This window comes from Mesoplodon mirus, assembly GCF_964341445.2.
Source record: "Mesoplodon mirus genome assembly, chromosome: 1".
In the NCBI taxonomy this organism is placed as follows: Eukaryota; Metazoa; Chordata; class Mammalia; order Artiodactyla; family Ziphiidae; genus Mesoplodon; species Mesoplodon mirus.
In genome coordinates this window covers 44,666,272-44,691,608 of record NC_138976.1, presented here as the reverse complement: position 1 = coordinate 44,691,608, position 25,337 = coordinate 44,666,272, and the positions used below count along the sequence as shown (strand labels likewise).

General features: G+C 34.3%; 1 protein-coding gene across 3 annotated transcripts in view; it reads right to left on the bottom strand.

Annotated features, from left to right (window-relative positions):
* The window catches only part of GKAP1 (G kinase anchoring protein 1), an 88,467-nt gene that overhangs the window by 50,106 nt on the left and 13,024 nt on the right, over positions 1 to 25,337 (bottom strand). For all 3 annotated transcript variants that reach the window (XM_082611960.1, XM_082611959.1, XM_082611958.1), the window contains 3 exons: positions 17,362 to 17,439; positions 13,972 to 14,095; positions 11,549 to 11,571 (listed from right to left, as the gene is read on the bottom strand). In XM_082611960.1, coding sequence (XP_082468086.1) covers positions 11,549 to 11,571; positions 13,972 to 14,095; positions 17,362 to 17,439 — 225 coding nt within the window. The remainder of the gene's footprint in view (positions 1 to 11,548; positions 11,572 to 13,971; positions 14,096 to 17,361; positions 17,440 to 25,337) is intronic.

The following is a 25,337-nucleotide window of genomic DNA, read 5'->3' as shown; positions in this document are numbered from 1 at the left end:
TGACATAGTTCTAAGACATTTTCACTTAACATTCTCTTTTGGATTCATCCATTTTGCTGCCTAGAGCTATACATTAATTTTCACTACTGCATAAACCATTGTGTGATTATATTTAAAATTTATTCATTCTACTGAAGATTAACATTTGGATCTTTCCATGGTTTTTTTTTTTTTTTTTTTTTTTTTGCTGGGCTATTACACATTCATAAACATTCAAGTACAGTTCCCAGGACACATGGGAAAGTTTCTCTAGGTCATGTATACCTATATGAGAACTGGTAAGTCTTATCAGTGGTCAGCAAACTATGGCCCAAAAGGGGCCTGTTGCAGTTTTCTGTAAATAAAATTTTATTGGAACACATCCATGCTCATTTATGTATTGCCTATGGCTGCTTTTATACTACAGTAGCAAAGTTCAGTAGTTGTGAAAAAGATTTGATATGCCCCAAAGCCTAAAATATTTGCTACCTGTCCCTTTACAGAAGTTTATTGACTCTGGGGTTATAATGTATATCCAAATTTCCAAGAACACCAAACTTATACAAAATATTTGTACTAATTTACACTTCCACCAATGTAAACTGATCCATAACTCCCTTGATTTATAACCTCTGAATCTCGGTATTTCCAAACTTCATAATTTTTGCCTACCTGTTGAGTGGGGAAAAAAATGGTATCTCAGTGTGGTCTTAATGTGCATTTCTCCAAGAGTAGCAAAGTTGGACATTTTTTTCATGTTTTTTGCTATTAATTTTTCCCTGTTCTGTAAAGTGCCTGATGTCTCTTACCTATTTTAAAAAATTTTTATCCTATGAGACAGTAAGAAAACAAGACAACAATCTCTTTTTTAACCATGTGACAGTTGTTATGTATCTGGACACTAATAGAGAGAGATCAGTTCCGTGTTTTGAAAATAGCTTCTCTCAATTCGTGCCTTGTCTTTTAAATTCTTTTTAGTATTTTTGTGGAAAGTAAGTTACTTATTTTGAACAGCATCCAATTTAACAATCTTTCATTTTATAGTGTTTTTGTTGTTTTCCCCTACCCCCAGGTCAGAAACATATTCCCCTATATTTTATAGTTCTAAGGGTGGTATAATTTGGATTTCATATACAAGTATTTAATCTGTGTGGAACAGATTTTAACGTATGATGGAAGGTAGAAATCCAATTTGATTTTTCTAATGACTAGCAACTGTTCCTTGCTCTTTCATATATAAGACATTATGATGTGATGAGCACATTGCAATATTAGCACAGGAATAAATGGACCCGTGTAATAGCATACAGGTATACCTCGTTTTATTGTGCTTTGCTTTATTGCGCTTCACATATACTGCGTTTTTGACAAACTGAAAGTTAATAGCAATCCTGTATTGTCAGATGATGTTTAGCATTTTCTATCAGTAAAATATTTTTAATTAATGTATGAACATTTTAAAAGACATAATGCTATTGCACACTTAACAGACTACAGTATAGTGTAAACATAATTTATATGCACTGGGAAACCAAAAATTCTTGTGACTCATTTTACTGCAGCATTTGCTTTATTGTGGTGGTCTGGAACCGAACCAGCAGTAGCTCCTGGGGTACTCCTGTAGTTTTCAGTGTACAGGTCTTTCACCTCCTTGGTTAAATTTATTCCTAGGTATTTTATTTTTCTGATACAATTGCAAATGGGATTGTTTTCTTAATTTTTCTGATAGCTCGTTATTAGCGCATAGAAATGAAAGACATTTCTGTATCTTGGTTTTGTACCCTGCAAAGTTCATTTATTAGTTCTAACAGTTTTTTGGTGAAGTCTTTATGGTTTTCTATATTACAGTTGACCCTTGAACAATCCGAGTTTGAATCACATGGGTCCACTTATATGTGAATTTTTTTTTCAATAGTAGATACTATAGTACTACATGATTTACTGTTGGCTGAATCTGTGAATGTGGAACTCCGAACACAGAGGAACCTCTGATATGGAGGAACTGTGTATGCAGGGCCAACTATAAATTATACATGGATTTTTGACTACGCGGAGGATTGTCACCCCTGACCCCTGCATTGGTCAAGGGTCAACTGTAATATCATGTCATCTGCAAACAATGACAGTTTTATAAATTCCTTTCCAATTTGGATGCCTATTATTTCTTCTTCTTGACTAACTGCCCTGACTAGGACATCCAATACTATGTTGGACCAAATTGTTTATAACAGGTTACCTCTTCATAACCATAAACAGGTTACCTCTTCATACTAACTGCCCTGACTAGGACATCCAATACTATGTTGGACCAAACTGTTTATAACCGGTTACCTCTTCATAAGCAGTGTACTATTCATTATGCTGTATCCTCAGCAACACTTCAAATCATCAGACTCTGATTTTTGCCAACATGGAGAATAATATTCTCACTGTGGTTTTAATTTGCATTTCCCTGATCACAAAAGAGTGTGAACATCTTTTTGTATGTTTTTAAGGACATGTAAATATCCTCTTTTGTGAGTACTTGTTTTTCCACCCATTCTTCAATTGAATTCTTCTTTGGAAAAAAATCTTTTCCTACTCTGGAGATCATCCTTTCACTTTTCGAATATACTTTGATGAAAAGAAGTCCTTGATTCAGTGTATAAATTTAAATCTAGTGGGTTTTGTGTCTTCCTTACCCTAAAATCATAAACATATTCTTCTTAAATTTGCACCTAAAAGAGTTGGAACACGGCCTTTGACTTTTAGGTCTTTGATCCACTGTGGATGAATTTTTGTGTATCATGTGAAGTAATAATCCAATCCCTTTTTTCCATATATATATTCACCTGGTCCCCAAAACCCACTTATTCTAAAAAGTACATCCTTTTCCCAGTAATACTCCACATGATTCTGTTATAAATCAAGGGTACATACATGGTTGGTCTGCTTATGGACCATTTTGTTCTAATGGTCTATTTGTCCATCACTGTGCCAAATCCTTACAGTATTAATTATTAGTTTTATAAAGAAAAATCTTGGATATGTGATTGCTCAAGTCCTCCTATCTTTTTCTTCCTCAAGAGCATTTTGGCTATTTTTGGTCCTTTGCACTTTCACATTAATTTTTAGAAGTGATTTCATTTTTATTTTAAAAACTAAATTGTGATTTTGATTGGGATTACACTGATTTTATAGATTAACTTGAGGAAAAGTGACCCCTTTATAATAAGTCTGCCAATCCATGAATATGGTATGTTTCTCCATTTAAGTCTTTACTATCTTTCAATTAAGTTTTATAATTTTCCCAATATACGTCTCACAGATCATTTATTAGATTTATTTCTAAGTATTATTATAATCTATTATTGTAAAAAGCATTTTGCTTTTTAAAAAAGTATTTATTTACTTATTTATTTATTTTGCTGCACTGGGTCTTAGTTGCGGCACATGGGATCTTCGTTGCCCCATGCAGGATCTTTGTTGCAGCACGCAGGATCTAGTTCCCTGACCAGGGATTCACCCTGGGCCCCCTGCAGTGGGAGCGCAGAGTCTTAACCACTGGACCACCAGGGAAGTCCCGCATTTTGCTTTTAAATTACACTTTCTGCTGTTACTGGCACAGAGAAATACAAATAATTATTGAAAATGTTTTTTCATTTAAAGTTAGTGCAAGGAACTAAGACTAGCATCATAAAAAACCTTTTGTCAGCCTCCCTGTAAGGAATGCGAAAATAACTTTCTTTATTTCACAAACTCCCACCTATACTTCCACAAGTGTAAAATGGCAGAGCCATTTTGGAAAGCTCTTTAGTAGTTTCTTACAGTTACACCTACCCCATGACACAACAATTGCATTCTTAGGTTTTTACCTAAGAGAAATTGAACACATGTTCACTAAAGAACTTGTACACAAATGTTCATAGCAGCATTATTCACAATAACCAAAAAGTGGAAACAACCCAAATGTCCAACTGATGAATACAGAAATAAAATTAAATACAATGGAATGCTATTAACAATAAAAAGGAAGTGTAGCATGTCCTGATACATGCTACAACATGGATGAACTTAAAAACCATTATGCTAAGTGTAAGAAGTCACAAAAGACTACATATTTTATGATTCCATTCATACAAAATGTCCAGAATAGGCAAATATATAGAAACAGAACATAGATTAGTGGTTGCCTAGGCCAGGGGAGAGGGGAGGATAGGGCAAAAGGGGTATAGGTAACGGGCACGAGGTTTCTTTTGGGGATGATGGAAATAATCCAAAATTAGATTGTGGAAATGGCTGCACAACTCTGTAAATATACGAAAATCCACTGAATAGTAGTACACTTAAAATGGATAGCTTTTATAGTATCCATAAATTATACCTTGATGAAGCTGTTTTTTAAAATGTCATAGCAGCCTTATTCATAACTGTCAAAAAATGGAAACAAACCAAATGTTCATCAACAGGATGAATAAACAAACACATTGTGATACATTTACACCACAGAATATAATTTAACAATGAAAAGGAAAAAGCTACTCCTACACAACAACAAGGATGAATCTTCAAACATTTTGCTGAGGGTAAGAGCCAGACCAAAGAATAACATACTGTATGCTTTATTTTAAATAAAGAGGCAATACTAATCTATGATGGTAGAAATCACAAAAGTGGTTGCATGTGGGGGGCAGGGGAGGGCATGAGACAATGACTGCGATGGGCCAGAAGGGAATTTTTTGTAATGTAATGAAAATGTTCTTTATCTTGATAGAAATGTAGGTCATATAACTTTATGTATGTGTCAAACCTCATCAAACTGCACACTTAAGACTAGTACATTCTATTGTGTGCAAATTATACTTCAATTAATAAACAAACCTAGCTTCCCACTGAGTACCTGTTTTCCTATCTGAAGAACACATCATTTATAGAGTAAACTGACAAGTATAAATGCACTGATTAACAATTCTTTTCATATTTCTAAGGGCTCCAAGCCAACTCTTAGAAGAATAGCCTCCCAGCTTTATAGTTAAAAAAAACAAAGAAAAAACCCCCCAAAATAGTTTTAAGATACCTTAATATACAGTAACATGTAAACCTCAGAATGTTCCATCTGTATGTTATTCCTCTTTTGCCACACTTTGAATTTATCCCAGGTGCTTTGACTTTATTCCAAGAGGAAATCAAAATAATGGTGTTCTTTATATAAGCATAGTATTAAAGATGACAGTATATATAGGATAAGTCTACTTTCTTCTCTCCCCTAGAACAGACCCTGAAGAACTCAAGTCTTGAATTTGACTTGAAATAATTATTTGTTAAACCCTTACTATGCAATTAGTACTATGCTATGTATCAGCTACTCTCACGGAACTCACAATTTACTGCGAAAGACAAAAACCAACACATGATATAATAAACACAATAATTAAGCACTCTTCTATACATGTCAGGGATGGCAAATACCTGTAAAGCATGCAGCCACTTCTTCCTCTTTTATAAATGGCAAACATAATTAACTGATAGTGTGGCACTTTTTCTTGCTGAGCAAGGATGCAGTCTTAAAATTCTTCTTAATGCAGAACTCCATGAAGGCCCTAACAATGTAGTTGAACTGGCAGAGGAATTAAAACCTATATGCTTCTGTTATAGTGTGATAAAAATACACAGAAGCAGCAGACCAAAAGAGGCTAGAGAAAGTTTTAGAAAGAAAGCAGAACATTCACTCATCAACCAACATTCATTTACATTACCTATTATGTGAAAGGAGTTAGGACTACGAAAGAAATTAAAGCAGTAAGATACGGTCGCAGACTTCCAAGAACTCAAATTCTAGTGAAGAAACAAAACAATGATAAAACAGGGTGTTGAGTGATATTAAGAATACACAGGATGTCTGGGCATCTAAATAAGACCATGATAAGTGAACCAACCCTTCCAGGAAAAAGTGACTCTTTGGCCAAGTTCTGACGCATAGTTAGCCAAATAAAAAAAGATGCAAAGGGTGTGACATCACCAAGATGGTGACATAGGTTGTTCCTGATTTCACTCCCCCTCACAAGAACTAACAACTATCCACGGACAAGACACCACTGAGAAAGATGGAAGGGAAGAATGCATGGGAGGCAAAGTAGTATGAAAAAATACAGCACGTTCAGAACTCTAAATACTCTTGAATGGCTTGACACAGAGTCAATCTTGAAATATGAGAAGGACTTTAAAACGTAGTAAGGGAATGGCAATAGCTGGGATACTACTGGTTTCATAAACTCTACCATTCAATTATTACTGTATGCATGTATTCCTGAAGTAATAAGTTTAAATTTAATGAAGAACAAGCTCTAAAGAAATAACGGATCAAGCAAATAATCATTAATAGCCACTAAAAGCATCACGTGAAAGTCTGATGGGAAACTTTTTATTGGCTCACAAACCTGAACCCACTAATTAATTTTTAAAATAAACTTTTAATTGCAGAATAGTCTTAGATTTACAGATAAGTTTCACATAGTACAAAGTTCCCATATATCTCTCTCACCCAGTTTCCCCTGTTGATAACTTCTTATATTATTATGGTACATTTGTTACAACTAAGGAACCAACATTGGTATATTACTATAATTAGACTCCACACTTTATCTGGACTTCCCTAGAAACAGTTCTTCCCTAATGTCTTTTTTCTGTTCCAAGATCCCATCCAGGATGTTACATTTAGTTACCCTGTCTCCTTAGCCTTCTCTGATCCATGACATTTTCTCAGACTTTGTTTTAGATGACCTTGATACTTTCAAGTCATACTGGTATACTGGTCAGGTATTTTGTAGAACATCCCTTGATATGGGTTTGTTTGATGTTTTTCTCATGATTAGACGTGTTTTCAGGGGAAACCCACAGAGGAATAGGCCATTCTCTTCACATCGTATCAAGGGTAGATGCTATCAACATGATTTATCACTAATGATATAACATTGATCACCTGGTCAAGGCTGTGTTTGCCAGGTTTCTCCAGTGTAGTTATTTTCCCTCCCTTTCTGTACTCTATCTTTGCAAGCAAGTTACTAAATACAGGCCACACTCAAGGGGAGTGGAGGGAGTTAAGCTCCCTCTCCTGGAGGGGGAATAAATCATATAAGTTACTGCAAATTTTCTGTATGGGAGATTTGTCTCTTGTCTCTCATTTATTCAAATAACTTATTTATATTAGTATCAACTCAGGGATTTTATTTTGTTTCTCATATTGTCCCAGCTCTGGCCATTGCAAAGTATTTCAGGTTGGTTCCTATGTCTCTCTAATATGCCCCAAGCCTATTCTTTTGTTTTTTGAGCACTTCCTTATTTTCTGGCACTACAAGATGCTCCGGGCTCATCTTATATATACCCTGTTGCAGCCCTAGAAGCAGAGCCATTTCTCCAAGAAATTGTGGTTCCTTATATTGGAGAATAAAAGAACCACTGATCAATTTTAACATAACAATAACCAGACATTCTATGCCTCCTGATGCTGAGATGACAGGAAGTGTGACGTACCGCCCAGGAAATACTTTTGCTCCCTTCTTTTCCAAAAAACAAACCATCAACAACAAAAAACACCTGAACTTCACTCTATTGAGCCTCAAGAGCTAATTAATAGTTTATAGGAAATCCTATAAAGATGTAACCCTGAGGTCCCCCAGTAACCATGTGAACTGCCATGAGGTGAGGCCATAAATGGCAACTGAGACTTGGGAGAAAAATGAACTATCCTAAGGCTATATAAAATCCATGGCTCCATTAACTATGAGGCCAGTTCTTTCCCTATTCTTCCATGGTTTGGCTATATGAACCAAATAAGTGTCTCCTTTCTTGCTTATGCTCAGCTGAGTTCAGCTTCTGTTACTTATAACCAGGAGAGCTAACAAATATAATAAACATGAATAACAAAAGGCATGGGAAGAAAAATGGATTCAGGACACTGAGAGGGGTAGGATATAGGCTGAATTCCTTAGGTAAAGTCAGATTTTAGGTGAGAATTTTTAAAGCTAGGGAGAATTTATTTGTTTTTAGAATTTAATGATCTATTATTACTATTCTGTGTTTTGGTAGTATTAACTACAGGGTTCATTTTTTAGCATATAATAATTTCAATCACACACTGACCATTTATCATAATTTTAGAAATCAACAGATCCCACATCTTACTTTTTAGCTAATATAATTAGGATCTAAAATGAATAAATTATTTATACAAGCTCATATATCCAAGGCAGACATGCTGAAAGCACAGTGCAATAAAAAAGAAATAGGCTGTGGAGCCACATAGGACTGGGTTTTTTCCCCGGTTCTTTCTCTCACCCAGTGCTTTTTCTGTTTAATATAAAACTTTAATAGGTAATACATAGACTAGATAGAAAATTCAACAGCTTATATTGTGAAAAGTAAGCCTTTCTCCTATCCCTGTCCCAGGAACCCCTTCTTCCCCACCCTTTGGCAACCACTGTTACAACTTCTTACATTCTCTTCTAGAAGTAGTCTATTTAGGCTTATTGAAGACTTGACCTTTTAGACTGCAAGACATATGATGATCACTAAAGTTTTTAAAGTTATTCAGTGGCATTAGAAGGACTGGAGTTGGGAAGGCCTGATAAAAGTGGGGCTAAAGAGAAAGGAGTAGCTATGTGATACTCTATCCAGAAGCACTGACATTTAAAAAAGCAACAAGTTAAAATTAAAAACAAAAAAATTTTAAGGATCAAGCAATATTCCTTAAAGGCATGATTAGTTGAGGTTTTTAAGAGCACCTATTCTATTATTCACTCTGCTTGTCTAGAATTCTCTTGGGATCTTCTTGACTATTGCAGCAAATAATGGGGAGGGTACTGATTTAACAGTGTAACATCTCCTGGACATCTAACAAAGAAAATTTAATTGTTCACACCTTCTACTCCTACAAGTGTCATTTTTATCCCAATTGTTTTAGGGTGAGAGAGATTAAAAAGAACTGGGACTGAAAAGAAAACAGTGAGATTAATAACACATAACCAAGATGGATGGAGAAAGAAAAGGGGGAATGACGAAATTAACCTGAGAACACATTTAGCTAGCAGCTACAGAAATATACAGGCAGTTCAAGTACTCATCCTCACCAAGCAATAAAGTAAATATCTCTTCTTTTTTGAATTTTACACAGTAAACTCCTGACTTAAAAGGGGATGGCTAAGATACCATGCATATTGCTCTCCACAGAGGTTAGGAATTTTAGAGTACCCATGGGAAAAAATCTCTTGGCATAAGTGACATATTAAATATGGAAAGAACTAAGTCAATTATTGAGCATACAAGGTGACAAAAATTGGTACATTTTTAGGAGTAGAAAACATATCTCATTTTAGAGTTGAAATGAGAATTTTTTTCAGACTTATTTTAACTCTCCAGAAAAAAGTTTTTCTAAATTCCTAGAACAATGGCATAACCATTGCATGTCTAAATATCCAAGTCCCAAGAAAATGAGTAATAATTCTAACAGAAATACAACATAACTTTGGTATATCTTTAACAAGTGTCATAGGATAATGTGAATTACATATTCTTTTGACCAATTAATTAAAATAGTTATGTAGGAAATAAATTATAATTAGAATGCATTTACAAATGTTTAAAATGTCTTAATCATCAGGATTACTCAAAGTGAATTTTATTACATCAAATTATTTAATAATAGAAAACAGCTCTAAAACTATAATGAGAGACAAAACATATGCTATGTCACAAACCTATGCTTGTTTAAATACAACTTGGGTTAAATATACTAAATAGATGAGATCCTGTCAGTCTGCATTTTTTTCTTTCAAATCAGTGAAGAAGAAAAAGCAAGCATGAATAGTTTATAAAAATTATTTTTCCCTCCACTACCAGTCGCTGGTAGTATCTTAAGAACAGGGTGTACCATTTGTATCTGCTTTCTCATTTGCATAAAACTATCCTCCAAATAAATCAATGGGTAAAAAAAAATTGAAATCAGTCCAAAAGTACATGTTTTCCACTTTCAAACATATAATTAATACTCAGCCTATATGTGCAGTCATTTAAATTTTAATCTAAAAACAGTGACAGGGCTTCCCTGGTGGCGCAGTGGTTGAGAGTCCGCCTGCCGATGCAGGGGACACGGGTTCGTGCCCCGGTCCAGGAAGATCCCACATGCCACAGAGCGGCTGGGCCCGTGAGCCATGGCCGCTGAGCCTGCACATCCGGAGCCTGTGCTCCCCAATGGGAGAGGCCACAACAGTGAGAGGCCTTCGTACCGCAAAAAAAAATAATAAATAAATAATAAAAAATAAAAATAAAAATAAACACAGTGACAGTGGTTTCTAAATAACTTTAAAAATTTCTATCATCTGTCTAACAGCAAATCAATTTTGTGCTTGTGTGCACAGTTGAGGACTATATCATTAATACAGTCAAAGAGTTATTTAGATGTGGTTTTCTTAGAGATGGATTTCATTTCCCTGACCTGTCAAGAAAACACCTAAAACAACAAAAAATGCTCAAAACCATGTATGCATTCTAAAGTGAAATCAAGGAACATCTGACCATTAAAAAAAATCAATTAATGGAATTACTAACAAGAATAATACGTAACAGAAGAATAATGAAACTTTCAATTATTACCTAAAGAAGTCAAAAGAACTCTAACATTTTATTAGTACCTTCCTCAATATTAGAAGAGATTTTATAGTAGTATCTTCCAATTCTAAAAGGTTTATAGAGGCTGTATTAGAGTCTTAAAAGAAAAAAAGTAACCAATAACACTAGGAAATTATGTGTAGGCTGCACTACCCTCTAATGGTGAATGGTAAGAGAAGTATATGATCAGGTTATCTTATCCACAGATATAAACTATAAAATCACAGCTTACCTCACAATTTCCATAATTCCAAAATATCTTGAGTCATGGTTTCAGGATGTTTTTTAGTAAAGATTGAAGTGTTACACCACTTTTCCCTAAAATTTTAAGCTTACATGTGGTAACCTTCGGACACACAACAATTAGGATGCTAAAGTCAAACGATATTATACTGCATGCAAATAGTATTTTTATTCTACTGTAATGTACTTTATATCCTTTTAATTGCCAGAGACAGGACTGAGTTCATTCATGACAAGCTAATGGGTTAAATAGCTATGTCTCAAAACAGACTTACTGCTAAACACTAAAGTATCATTCTTAAAACCATCAAGTGGGCTTCCCTGGTGGCACAGTGGTTAAGAATCTGCCTGCCAACGCAGGGAACCTGCGTTCGAGTCTGGGAAGATCCCACATGCCGCGTAGCAACTAAGGCCGTGCGCCACAACTACTGAGCCTGCACTCTAGAGCCTGCGAGCCACAACTACTGAAGCCCGTGCGCCTACAGCCCGTGCTCTGCAACAAGATAAGCCACCACAATGAGAAGCCCGCACACTGCAATGAAGAGTAGCCTCCACTCACTGCAACTAGAGAAAGCCCCCGCGCAGCAGCGAAGACCCAATGCAGCCAAAAATAAATAAATTAGTTAATTAAGAAAAAAAACCACCAAGTGTTTTCTAGAATAAAGATGGTTATACTACTACTTACCTCAGTCTTTTTACTAATGTGATCTGTAAATGGAAAAAAAAAATGGTGAGACTTCACTGAATGACATAAACATATAAAATATTTCAGTATGTAAAAAATATTTAAACAAAGTTATTGAAAAGAATTTCAAAATTATAATAAGAGTTACAGAAGACATTTGGGGGTTGTCTGGGACTCACATCAGAATTTACTTTTCTAGGGATATGATGTTAAAATTTACCATATAATTACTAATTTGCTCAGCTTAAAAGACTTATATCCCAGTAAATGCCACCCATACTAAGGGGTATTATTAAATTTTAAACATTTGAATCCCATATATTTTAGATTTGTGGTTTCACATAATTTTGGGGGGGCAGAACTTGCAGGTGGGTAAGTATGTCTAAAATCAATCACAGGATACTGTTACTGTAAAAATTGTACAGATCACTGCCTTTGTGGAATAAAATAAAAGGTAGAACAGTAATTTGTGTCCTTCAAAACTATTACCTAGTTTTTTTAATTTTAAAAATACATATCATATCAGTGATTTGACAATACTGTGAAAAAAATCCTAAAAATTAATGTATGTTTATAAATGAATACAAAAAAGATGGCATAACTATATCCAAATTAAACAAATCATTGACTTAGTAACAACACAGTATTTCTGGGAAGTGATTACAAGTAAGATATAGGGAATCCACATAAATATAAGGTTGAACTAAAGTACAAATAGGTAGCAAGTGTTCTTAAATTGGAGATGATCAGGATATCTAATATTTAACAATGCTTCTCATGCACAGCAGAAATTTTCCATTCTCAAGGACTAAAAATAATTTAATAGCATAGCTTCTTAGGAGAAATCTATTTGAGAATCTAAAAGCTGGTCCAGTTCTCTAAAGCATCTGTTGATCAGAATAGAATCTTTAAACCCAGTAAATGTCAAAATCACATGTTTCAGGTCAAACTACCAAATTCTGGTGGGTTATCCAGTCATTCTTCTAGCACGTTCTACGTAGTATACAATGTGATGCCAGAAACCCAAGGAAGAACTATGACTGTGTTAATCATGTTTTGAAATAGTTGTACAGCTTCCCTTTAACAGTATCATACTAATGTCTTTCTCAATGCATCTAATAAATGTACATAGTACTTAAACATATGAAAAATAAAGAAGTTTTAAAAAGCATTCTTTTTATGTCTCTGCCTAGTTTTTAATGACATAATTCTTATATTAAAATCTTTCTTACTAAAGTTGGAAATTTAGCATATATCTGTTCTTTTTAACCCCGAAACAAAGCAACTTAGAGAAGCAGACTATAGGGAAAAGTTTCCTCATCCTTAAATGAAAATAACACGATCCTCTAAATTTATTCCTAACTTCACAGGTAGGCTTGTTTCTGAAAACAAAGTATTTTGGGGTTTTGGTTTTTTTTAGATTATTGCTATGGTCTTATTAATCCTCATGGAACAGATGCCCCATGTATTAAGCTTAAATTCATGAGTCAAACTGACTTCTTGGTCAATGAAGAAACAGCTGTTCATTTGGTCAGCAACTATTCTTTTTTCTTTTTGAATACAGTTCCTTGCGCTATACAGTAGGACCTTGTTGTTTATCCGGTTAGCAACTATTCTGATTGGTATAAGCACAGCACTCTTCATTAAAATTTTCTGTGATGACAGTAATGTTCTATACCTGTGCTGTCTAACATTGAAGCTACTAGTTACATGTGGCTACTGAGCACCAAATGTGGCTAATGCAACTAAGGAATTTTAAATTTTACTTCATTTTAATTAACTTATCTTTAAACTGCCACACATGAATAGTAGTTACCATATTATACAGCACAGCCTTAGAGTTTTCACCATTTCCCAATTCAAAAATAATGTGCTTTGTGCTCTGTCTTCAAAAGTTCAGTGGATGGTATAATTTCCTTCTGTCTTCTTTGTTCAACAAAACCAATACAAATGACATTATAAAGAGATTTCTGGTAGTAAGTCTCATTCTAAAAATTTACATTTTAATTTTCTAAGATATAGTTCCAGATAACTTGAAGAGGTTGACCAATAATGGATGAAATCTGAAAATACTATTCCTGGTCTAGTGTAAGCCAAATCAATTTATGTATAAGGACAATATGTTTCAAGATGACTCAAAAACTACAAATATCAATTTTTATTTTCAGTGAGTTTTAGAAAAGGAACAAATTCAGAAATACATAAATTCTTATTGAAATTTTATGAGGTTTTAATGACTGATTTTAGATTACTTTAACCCCCAAATAGTTTATTTTCAAGCAGGTTTACATTTTTTACATTCTAAGTAACATATTAATAAAACAATCTTTGCTTATTTTAAAAATTAGAGAGGTACTTAAAATGAAATTATACAAGGACTAAGAATAGCTTCTCTAGTATAGTAGATTTCATACGTATATTACCTTCAGATTGAAACTCTTTTAGTGATATTGTGAGAGGTTTGTCTTTTCCCTGATGAGTCTTTCTTTTGTCTTTTTTATTCATAACCCTTGACTGAGTTGATGCATTTTCAGCATTTTCATATTCCTAAAAAAAATTACCAACAATAATTAAGCTTGGTTTAACACTAGTAAAATCAACTAACCAATGGGCAATATGTTTCTTAAAGTTTTATTTTTTAAAGATAAGAGGCAAATAAGAAAATCAAAACATAGGCTAGCCAAACCGTATAAAAAGACACCTGTTTATTTATACACTCAATCTCTTCCCTCTTAAACACTAAAATAAAAATAAAAAGCTATTCCTTGGTCTATAACTCCCAGTTGCCACCCTCTTCTTCATTTCAGGACCAAACTTAACACAGTAATCTACAGTCAATTTCCTTTCTTAACCACACTGAAATCTGGATTCTGCTAGTCTCTGACACTAAAATTAAAGTCAACCTCCTCTTCAATGCCAAACCCAAAGACATTATTTTTTCAAGCATCTCTTGGTTTTCTCAATACACTTCTATTCTTAAGTCTCCTTCACTGGTTTCTCTTTACCCAACTATATTCTTAAAAATGCAGCCGCTGTTTACCATTATTCCATTCTTAACCCATTCTTCTTATGCTTTATACCTGTTGTTCCTCAAACTCAAAATTTAAAGTTCTACCTGATGATTTGTGTATGTACAGACAACTCAAACAGAATGTTCAATAAACATCTGCAAACTAAATACGTTCACCCTGCCTTCCCTGCTTGATCTTCTAGTAAGTACCTTGCTTAATGCCACCATCATCTACACAATTGTCTAGGCTAGAAACCTCAGTCATCCTTGCTTATTCTTCCTATACACTTCATATGCAAATAAGTCCCTAGGTCTTGTTGAGTTTATCTCCTAAAGATCTCTTATATCTATTCTCGTTTATTCATACCTTCTGTCACTTCCCCTGTCTTCTCTAGCTTGACACTGCAACACTCTCTAATTTTAGCCCCTCCATTCATCTTCTACACTGTTACGGCATAAGTTTCTAAAATGAAAACCTGAAATCAATCTGAAAGTTAAAAATATTCAATAGCTCTCTGCCAACAAATGTATAAAACTCAATCTCCTTAGCCTGTACACGAGGTTCTTTATATTCTATTCTGGTAGCAGTATCTCCAGCAACTCTAGGTCCGTAAATTATAGTTTTTCAAAATGCTACTCTTTCATGTGTACGTGTCTTATATACTTGTCTCTCCTTCCCTGAGAATGCCTACTTTCTCTTGCCTACTGCTGAACTTCTAATATATTGAGTAAGACTCCTCTTTAAGAATGCTTTCCTAAGATATCCTGCCATTTGTGACAACATGGATAGACCTTGAGCACATTATGCTAAGCGAGATAAGTTAGACAGAGGAAGACAAGTACTGTATGATATCACTTATATGTGGAATCTTTAAAAAAAAAAAAGTCAAACTTGTTAAAATAAAATGAGTAAAATGGCGTTACCAGGGGATGGGGACGGGGATGGGGATGGGGGTATGGTGTTTAAGTATGCAAACTTATAATGAGTAATAAATAAACCATAGAGATCCAATACACAATATAATGAATATAGTCAATAATACTATACTACAATGCTGTAATATGATAAATATTGCTTCACTGGCAATCGTATTACAATATATAAATGTATCAAAGTAACACACTGTACACCTTAAATTTACAAATTGTAACATTCAAATTTATCAAATAAAAAAAAAAGAATCCTTTCCTAAAAGCCACCCCCATCAAAAGCACAGAAAATTCTTCTATCTTCCTGAATTCCCACTGCACTGAAAACATAAAATCTCTCAATACTATACACTACAATTATGGGTGTGTCTCCCTCCACTGAACTCAATAGCTTGGACCATGTCTTTATCTTTGTACTGTATGCCTAGCAAATTTTAGCTAGTCAAAAAAATAATTGGTGAATGAGTGACAGGATAGAAAATGCCATCCCACACTTTAGCTATAATAAAAATCCTTAGGCTAAAATAATTATAGTTATTTTATTGGAATATTGACTTAAAACTCAATGACTACATGAATGTAATCACATCAAAACTAGCCATCACATACAAAAGGAGTTTCTCCATTCTCTGAGAGTCATTATAGCCTGATAAAACCTGTGCTTTTAGGTACCAGGCCTATGCGCCAAGAAAACTGGCTGCAAGCATGTTTTACCAACACCGTCTACTCTACTCCTTCTCTATAGGTACAGCTAATCCTTTTAACTTTAGAATGTAGACATATATCTAACAACAACAAATCATCATTGTATAATATTCTTTTTCATAAATTTTATCTTCAAACTGGGCAAGTCAGAAGGATTTTTCCAGTGTAATGTGAAAGTCCATTTAAATGACTAAATCATAGTAAAGCTAGCTGTATCCACTTTTGTAATTGCCAGCTTTGTGTCTAAACGGACAAGTAACAACAAGGATTACAGTTATTCTTGATAATTCTGGATAAAAGGAATACGGACATGGAAAATGAAACTAACACACATAGTGGACCAAGTCCAGTCTAACGGCAACCTTCATCCTCTTCCCTTGAGCTATAAATAAATAGCAAAATCATCTACTGTAAATGTTAATTCCTCTCCTCCCTTCCTCTTGAGTGAAAAAGCTAGTGTACAATGACATAGTATAAAGGCCCTTAAGCATGATCAAAGGCCATTTATGATCAACCACTGAGTAATCACAAGTTGAATAAACTTTACAGACCAAAAAAAATTCCCAATATATGTAAAGGACTAAAATGTTAAATAATATGGAGATGATATAAATGCTCAATTTAAACACAGAAAATGGAAACAAACACTTTTTGCGTAAATGTCCCTACAGTTACAAGCTGTAGAATGCATTTCAACATACAGCCCAATATCAAAGTGATAAATGCTGAATTCACAACACCAAATTATCAGAAATGTCCTTCTATTTACTTCAGTTAATTAGCAGTGTATCTCTAGCAGATGGTCTCTTAATGCCCCTGTACTCACAGTTACTTAAATTTTTAAAATTTAACTATTTTCTATGTTCATTTAAAATAAGTTAAAATAAATCATCTGCTATTAGCCTCATTTCCTCTCTCCCCTTCATCTTGGTTGGAGAAATTTCTTAACTGAACATTCCAAATCACCAGACAAAGCTTAGTGCTTGTGTTTCTGTTATCTCTAAGAACTTGAGGAGAAATCTCATGAAAACTTTATGTTAATTATTTTGTTACAAGGATAAATTTTTAGGACAAACTTTAAAGAACTTTTATACAAAATTCAGGAAGGGTGGTTCTAACTTTTGACCACTTAAACCTAAAACATCTAAATCCATAAATGTGTAAATACCTTTTTGTGTTCTTCATATTCTAATTTACTTAGCAACAATGCCTTCTCAAGATCTGCTTCAAACATTTCAGATGTCAGCTAAAAATAAAAAGAAAGTTTAACGATAAACAGATAATAGCATTATACAACACGACAATACATACAGGATAAGAAAACAAATACTTTAATAAACAGTCTGGGTCCTCCAAAGTTATCTATCCATGCCAAAGTAGAGAACTCTGTGTTTTATAGAAGATACCAAAGCAAAAACTTACTATTTTGATATTTTTATTTCCTCATTGTCAATTATCTGTTGTATAATACATAATCTTTTTACTGTAATAAACAAAATCTCACAAAGGAATTGACACCGTAATAGATATTAAAGATGGTATCTAGTTTTGGACACAGAAAATATAACAGATTATTACTCAAAAATATAAGAATACTGAAAACTCAATAAGCATTATAAAACATACCATTTACTTAATACAGACTAATTCACAGGTATAGAACCTTTAAATAAGGGACCGGGATTCCCTGGTGGCGCAGTGGTTGAGAGTCCGCCTGCCAATGCAGGGGACATGGGTTCGTGCCCCGGTCCGGGAAGATCCCACATGCCGCGGAGCGGCTGGGCCTGTGAGCCATGGCCACTGAGCCTGCGCATCCGGAGCCTGTGCTCAGCAACGGGAGAGGCCACAACAGAGAGGCCCACATACCACAAAAAAATAAATAAATAAATAAGGGACCAATTGTCCTGGTATATGCCTGATGTTACAGAAAAATTGTAGTGCATCTTTTTACTGCTATCTTTTTATTCCTTTTGTATGACTTCCCTACCTTTAAACTCCTCTAACACTATAATAAAATGATTCTTTGTGATCTGTATTTTTGGTTCCTCTTTCTCACCACTCAGTCTCACCTTAACTTCTTATAATCTAGCTTCTGCCACCCTCCAATCAAATTACTCTCTAAGAATTACTTTTCCTAATTGCCAAACAGAATTGGTACAGTGGCTGGATGGGACTTTGGGTTGTCTACCTTTGGGGATAAGGTGTATCTGCAGCTGAATAGGATAGCTGCCACATGTAAACATCCTGGATTTGTTTACATGTATGTGTCGACCTATGCATACTGTGTAAGAAAAGCATAAATTTAGTAGGCATCGCTTGTTTTTGTCTGTCCATAATCCCTTCCTTTATTCCTTTGAATAACTACAATTCAATCCAGTGTCCCAGGATTCTAGCAAGACAGCCAATCACCTAATTCTATATACCACCCACTACCACACCCACACAAATATGTGTATGGTATCACCAACAACAGGATGGGGGCAAAGGACCTATCTCTTTTTTGTTCTCCTAGGAACTAAAATTTGAGAACAAACACAAAGTAAGTGGGGTTCAATCAGCTGATGATAGCCTCTAAAAGTGAGTGTACTAGTTCATGCCTCTGAGCACCCCAGAATTCCTTTATTTCCATCTTTCCCAAGGTCTCATTGTTTAGTTTTTAATTCAAATCTGTGAATCACTCAGTATCCTTTTGTCAAATTATTTTTTGCCGAAGTTATTCAGAATTGTTTCTGTTGTTTAACGATTAAAAAAAAAAACTAAACGAAAACAGAAACCAATTCCAAAAAGAAGTCATCTGTTTCAAAGGGACACCTTAAAAAGTAGAAAAATGTTAACACTGGACACCATGAACTAATAAATCTTTTACTTCTAATCAAAGCATTTCATCCAATTCTATACTAAGACAACAAAAAGAGGGGGAAAAATAGGTGTATCACAGAAAAAAATTAATCTAACTCAGAGAAAAATAGTTAGAATTAAAATGGTAAATAAGGGCATATAGCACTAGAAATTCTAGTTAAGCCCCAAGTAAGCTGTACATACTTTTTCTATGGAGTAACTGAAAAGAACTGAAGAATTAATTCAATCCAAATTAGTAACAATCAGGAAAAAGTAACCTTTTTTAAAAGGTTAACCTTTTAAATACTTTATTATATAAATGTATATTAAAAAACAATATACAGTTAAAAGGTAAAAAGGAAGTGGATTCATGTTAGTGTTACACAAAAACGGAAGTTTACATCAATTTCTCCACCTAAACTCAAAGCAAACTGAGTACAAAATACTTCAATATAATTAGAGCATAGCAGTCATCCCAACATAGAAAAAGTAACAAAAACACTTAAGTTTATTCTGAAAAGTTGGTTAAATTTACCACTAAGCTTTTAATCCATATTAATGACATTTAACATTTACAGAAAACACATTTAAGATTATTTCCAATATGTCACATATTCTGACTGATATTCCAAAAATAAATTAGTGGGCAGGAGAAGAGGAGACGAAGTTGCGAGTCTTGCAAGATGCCATTTTTTTTTTTCAAATTATCTCAAGTAACTTAGATATTAGGACAGCTGATTCTAAGAAAATGATAAAAACTGAATGAAATGGAACTTTTAAAAGTGAAAAATACAGCTCTCCCCAGCATTTGATTCTAAATATAGTAGTTTACAGCTTACATTTACCTTTTAATTATTAACAAAAACTAGTATACAAGGAAATACAATTAGGCAAAAATGATTTAAATTTCAATTTAACTCTTTGAAAACTAGGAAAAACTTCCCAAATGTCACTGTATGATCTTTCAGCCTATAAGGATTCACAGAGAATCCTCTATGTGCTTTGCCTCTAGTCCTTTAAAATAGCAGCAAAAATTTGGCTTTTGCCCTCAAAGAATTTCTATTCCAGTTGGGAATAAAAAACTAACACACATGACATACAGAAAATAGAATAAGATATTAAAAGTGCTACAAAAGTTGACAGAAAAAAGGTAAACAAGAAATAGAATTCAAAAAAGCATACGGAAAAGAAACTAAGTTGGTCCTTAAAGGAGAGATATAATTTGGATAGGTAGCAAAATGAATGGAAGAATTTTAGGACGAAAGAGTCACGTGAACAAAAAGTATGATATCAAGAATATATATATTATGATAAATATAAATGATAAAAGATAAATTCTATGCAATACAAGAAAGATGTGGAAAAAACCCAGGCTTCGGGAGATCACACAGGTGGATAATTTAAATTTCTATTCCACCCATTCTAGCTGTGATCTGGGGCAAGTTATGTAACTTCTGTGAATCTCAGTTTCTTCATAATAAAAAGGAAATAGAAATATCAACCTTGCAGTGTAGTTTTGAAATTTTAAAGCTATAATATATGTAAAGTACCTAGCACAGTGCCTACCTGGCCCAAGAGTTACACACAATAAATTAGAATTCCCCTTCTCTATGCTGGAGAATAGTAGAAAATAAGATTGCTTAGGTAGGGTAAAATTAGGTTCCAGACACTCCCTAAAAATTACAGATTCAGGATAGATGAAAGAGGAACACTGATAAGAGTAATTTTAAAGAAATAAACTGTCATATTAGAAGAATGAGAACTTAGAATCAATGGGTCTGGCTAAACCACTGTAGTCTCAGCATACAGGAACCTGGACCTGAACATAGCAATGCAGGAAACAAAGAAGGCTCTTTCTCAGCAAAGAATGACCAAGTTTCAGAACACTGATTAAATATGAAGAATGAAAGAGGAATGAATCAAAGATAAGATTTTTTACTCCAGATAACAGGGAGAAAGGTTAACACAAGACTACAATACCAGGAAAGAGAAAGAAAACATGATTCCAAATTCCCTAAACATGCCTTCATTAGAGAATTAGTTAATCATAAGACTGCTGTCAATGTAATTAATCAGTACATGTAGAGGTAGAACTGGGAGGGAAAAAGAGAGTCTGGGCCTGAAAGACAGGCACTGGACATGAAAATGCAAATAGAACCATGATTTTTAAAAAGTATCTTATATGTTAAGTTTGCAAATTGAGAATTCCTCATCATTTTCTTTGTACTTATGGGAGGAGGAGGAAAGGAAGAAAAAGAGGAAATAGTAGGCACTAAAATACCTACAGGATTGGAGAAGATACTTACATGTGCCCAAGATGGAGTACTTCAGATCCCCTTCCTCCTGGCTTCCTTCATTGCCTCCTATCCCCATCTAGTAGTAAAACATTTTTTTCTATTTAAATAATTAAACCTATAGCTCAAGGGTTTATGATCAGTTAAAGAGTATGAAGAACCAATGAAAAATGAGAAGGACAGTAAATATTTTGTAACTAGATTTTTAAAAATTTGTAAATTGAAGTACCATAAAAATCTTACCCACTTTAAATCCAAGTAAAACAAATCCCAAATGAAGAATTAATCTTCATTTCTCAGGGGAACAGGGTTATTGTAAAACAACACACAACAACATTCTGAGGACATTTAAGACTTGCAGCCAAGTGTTTAGCCACAGTAGCAGTAGCACCTTCTGGTCCTCTAACTCAGTGATTTTCAAAGTGTGGAACATATATCTTCACTAATTTGGAAAGCAGAATCATTTCCCAGAAATCTTCCAGTAGTCTTATTGAACATTATGATTATAAAGGTTGTAAATATTCTACAAAAACTGTATCTACGTGTTCATATTAATGATCAGGTTCGGTTCATCTCAATTAATGCATCTTCATATCTTTTGAGTGCTGTTTACATTTATTAAGTTGTATGCTTTAATTATATCTCAAAGTAATAAAAATGGTTCAATGATTCACTGAAGGATTAAAAGTAGTAATGAAAATAGTAAATAATGCAACTTAAAAAAACACATAAATTTTAAAATGAAGAGGACTCTAATACAGTGAATACAGAATATAAATCTGTGTCAGCACAAGAGTGACTGTCACATAAGCAAATGAAAAGGAAAATTATAAATAGAAAATTAACATAGTGAATATTTGAAATTTCAATTTATTGAGTCATCAATCTATTTGTTCCTGGCTTCCTGCTATGAAACATGGTCAGACCAGTGGCCTAAAGACATTATGGTTTTTGTTTCACTTGCAAAGCACAATGACCTGTATGAGTCTTTCCAGAACAGAACAAGTACCAAGTAATGCTTTCCAGAACAAAAGTGATGAATTTTGTTGCTAAAGAAAAAGCCAAAAAAACAAAGAGTACTGCTTATAGTAAAACCAGGTGCAAGTCAAACTATAAACAATAGACTTATTATACCAGCCACAAGGTTAATGAGAAATATCACACTCTCAAACAAACAAAAAACAGAACTATTGGCAAAATGCCTTTATCAGATAGATGTACTAGAGGCTACAATGTGAAAAAACAATTAACTATGCACATGCTAGCAGGTATTCAACTTCAGAGTTGGACAAAACCAGTGATATGTGGAGTCTGAATCAATACAACAGGAGTAAGAAATACACAATAAAATTTGATCTATTTATCACTGAATATCCACGAGAAGAGATTTTTCTATTCATTCATTATCTTTGAGCCATGATGTAAAATTTTAAAAAGGTAATACTGGAATCAGTATTATCAATGCACCACCACAAATATAAGAGGTTATACCTGAACAACATCTACAATGAGATTTATTCCCAGGCAACAAGTGATGGTGAACAATATGTCTCTTGATCTTGACTCAATATTAAAAAGAAATGGTAAAAATTCTGAATACAATCAAATCAAAGTCATGGCCTATTCTACTTTTTTATGAACAGCTTTACTGAGATATAATTCACATATTTTATGTATCACATATCACATAAAATCTACCCACTTCAAGTGTGAAACATATACCTCCTTTGATGTATACAACTGTGCAAAGAAATATTGTATTCTGCTCATCTTCAATCTCTCTTACCCGATTTTTCATCTCAGTCTATTATTTCACCCTTTTATATAACATTACCGTCACCTTGACTTTTACAAAATGTTCTAGCTCCTTGGTTTTTATTAAAGCAAAAAATAGGTGCTGTCTAAAATCAATTTCTCTGTTCCCTGTAGCAAACCTTTTTCAAAGTACACTTTCACTTTGGACATTAAGTACAATGTTCTTCTCCTTTTATGTGGCAGAAACTTTTCTTCAGCTGACATGAGATCAACTAAGATCCAGTGTTTGCTTCTAAGTAAGTGGAGTGGATGTTTCTTTACTGTCTATCTTGTTGCTGTTTAACGCCAGCTCTCAGATTTTATGCTGAGGCTTAGCCAATGTAAATTTACATTATCTCTTTGATAATTTAGGAGTAGTAAACTTTGTCTTAGCATTTCTCTTTTGTGTTTAAAATAAGCAGCCACATAACACACAGGATTTCTATATCCAGCTTTTTGACTGGCTCAGCCCTCAACATGTGGAGTTTCTCATAGTGCTGTTTCCCTGTGTGAGGGAGAACACCCACCACAACTGTATACCTTCTGCCTAGTACAGTCACTGTCTGGTCCCTACTTTTAAAATTATTCCACACAGTAAAATAGATTCCAGGTGGTATACTGTCCATCAGTCCCAAAGCTTGCCCTTATCTCTTCTTCACTTGTCACTGTAATTACCCCAAGAACTACTTTACTTCTCATGACCTTGATTATTTTCCTACAAGTGAGACTTCCAAATAAGGTACCAGGTTTTCCTAAGTGACCCATCAATAGTATATCCAGCAGAAATTCCTCAAAGTTCCTCAGCCTTGGATGATATTTTTATATAGGGTTGGGGCCAAGTTGACTATTTCCTTCTCATAATTACCTGGTCATTTTGGCAGCAATCAATGGCAGCAGGAAGAAGGGCAATCAAATATCTGTGCTTAAGTTCCCCTATTACGTGGCATTTATTTTGGTGCAAAACTGAGTAGTTTTCCTTTATTAATTTTCCAGTGCCTCTTGGGCCACTGGGAGAAATTCTCTGGTGAGGTCACTAGCAAATTCTATTACTGTCTAAACAAGTAGATCATTATGTTAGTAATACTTGTAAACCAGAAAAAATTTGTCATAATGAATGCTATAGAAGGAAAAAAGAATCAAATAACCCCTCTAGAATAATACAAGATGATTTATCCAGCTCACCAATGCTCGGAAATATCATTTTTGCACAGCCCTAGTGTAATAACTGATGCTCGTAAAGATGAGCCTGAGGCACTACAAAATTCTATAGAAAATGTTATAATTAACATAGTTTATGTTAAGAGCATAGTTTAGTAAGTCTAATTCTTTTTTTTGTTTTTTTTACAGGAACATTTATTTACTTATTTATTTATTGGCTGTGTTGGGTCTCTGTTGCTGCACACAGACTTTCTCTAGTTGTGGCGAGCAGGGGCTACCCTTCATTGCAGTGAGCGGGCTTCTCTTTGCGGTGGCTCCTCTTGTGGAGCACAGGCTCTAGGTGTGTGGGCTTCAGTAGTTGTGGCACACAGCCTCAGTAGTTGTGGCTCGTGGGCTCTAGAGCACAGGCTCAGTAGTTGTGGCACATGGGCTTAGTTGCTCCACGGCATGTGGGATCTTCCTGGACCAGGGATCGAACCCATGTCCCCTGCATTGGCAGGCAGTCTTAACCACTGCACCACCAGGGAAGTCCCTAGTCTAATTCTTTTAAAACTGGTAACCCAAGTATGATAGGTATAGCCACTCCATTAAGCCAAACATCTGCTAAGACAATACCTATTCCCAATAGATCAAATGGCAGTTTAACAGATAAGAAAATAACTATTCATTTCCCATACATACAGCACCTCCTAGAGTACACTCCAGGCTTAGTGTGTTATTTTCCTGGATACCAAACACACAAAAAGAAATTGGTCTTATTAAATTATCTCTTTGATTTGGTTATTATTGACATTTATTTAATAGAGGCATAAAAGAACAAAACATTGTATAAATAGGTTAAAAAAAACAAACAAATGTCATAAACTATTTTACAACAAGGTTGAAAAGGAAAAGTTTCCCCTCAAAGTCTTTCTTTCTTTAAGTAAAACTGTCACTGAGTATTTTTTTTAATATTTTTATTGGAGTATAATTGCTTTACAATGGTGTGTTAGTTTCTGCTTTATAACAAAGTGAATCAGCTATACATATACATATATCCCCATATCTCCTCCCTCTTGCG